General features: G+C 40.5%; 1 protein-coding gene across 1 annotated transcript in view; it reads left to right on the plus strand.

The window, feature by feature from the left end:
* The window catches only part of LOC119590482 (protein O-linked-mannose beta-1,2-N-acetylglucosaminyltransferase 1-like), a 44191-nt gene that overhangs the window by 40270 nt on the left and 3136 nt on the right, over positions 1-785 (plus strand). Inside the window, exons 7-8 of the mRNA XM_037939138.1 lie at positions 96-223; positions 351-418. Coding sequence (XP_037795066.1) covers positions 96-223; positions 351-418 — 196 coding nt within the window. The remainder of the gene's footprint in view (positions 1-95; positions 224-350; positions 419-785) is intronic.

The raw sequence follows: 785 nt of genomic DNA on the forward strand, positions 1-785 counted from the left end.
TTCTGCCCTGTCTTATAATTTATGGCAGCACTTATAATCCAATTTTCTGCAAGTTTCATTTGTACTTTACTATTGTTTTCGATTTTGTTCCAAAGATTACTGTGCTCAGTGGCCTCGAGGGAAGCACTGGGATTTACGCAGACAATTTTGTGATACATATGAACAATATGGGGACTTCTGCTCGTGTTCCAACCCGGACACCTTTGTGGACGATCAGAATTTGGTGAGTTTCATTTTCTGGTTTGTCTCGCATTGTGACTTTTGATCTTTTTTTTGTTAAACGCTTGCCTATTTTGAGATGTTTGTTTTTGTGATGTCATTTCTAAGAAATTTTATTTACTGTCAAACAGATTGTCAACAACCAGATAAAAAATGCAGTGATTGTGATGCTGGCTCATCGTGTACCATCACTATACAGGTAAAATGTTGGGACACAAAGGCAGACATTGGAAAGGAGACAGAGTGGCATGTGTAATGGGGGACACGCATACACAGAAAGGCAAAATCAGTTATCTTAAACGAAAGCTGACCGGACAACCCGCTGTTCTCAGATCATCAAAGTTGAAGCTTGATCGGTGTCCTACTATTTGGTGTTCTTTCTCGCCAGCGCGCTGTGAATTTCAAAAGTTAAAAAAAATCTACCTACTGCACCAAGCGTTTTTCTTCTAAAGCACACGAGACTCTCTGTGGCTTCTCCCCTCCTCTTTCCGGCAGAACTGAAAGCCCACCTTTGGTTCTAGTGATGCGTGATTAAAAAAAAAAAAAAGAGTAAAGCAGAGGTCGGT

Source organism: Penaeus monodon, chromosome 27 (assembly GCF_015228065.2).
Source record: "Penaeus monodon isolate SGIC_2016 chromosome 27, NSTDA_Pmon_1, whole genome shotgun sequence".
NCBI classification, from domain to species: Eukaryota; Metazoa; Arthropoda; class Malacostraca; order Decapoda; family Penaeidae; genus Penaeus; species Penaeus monodon.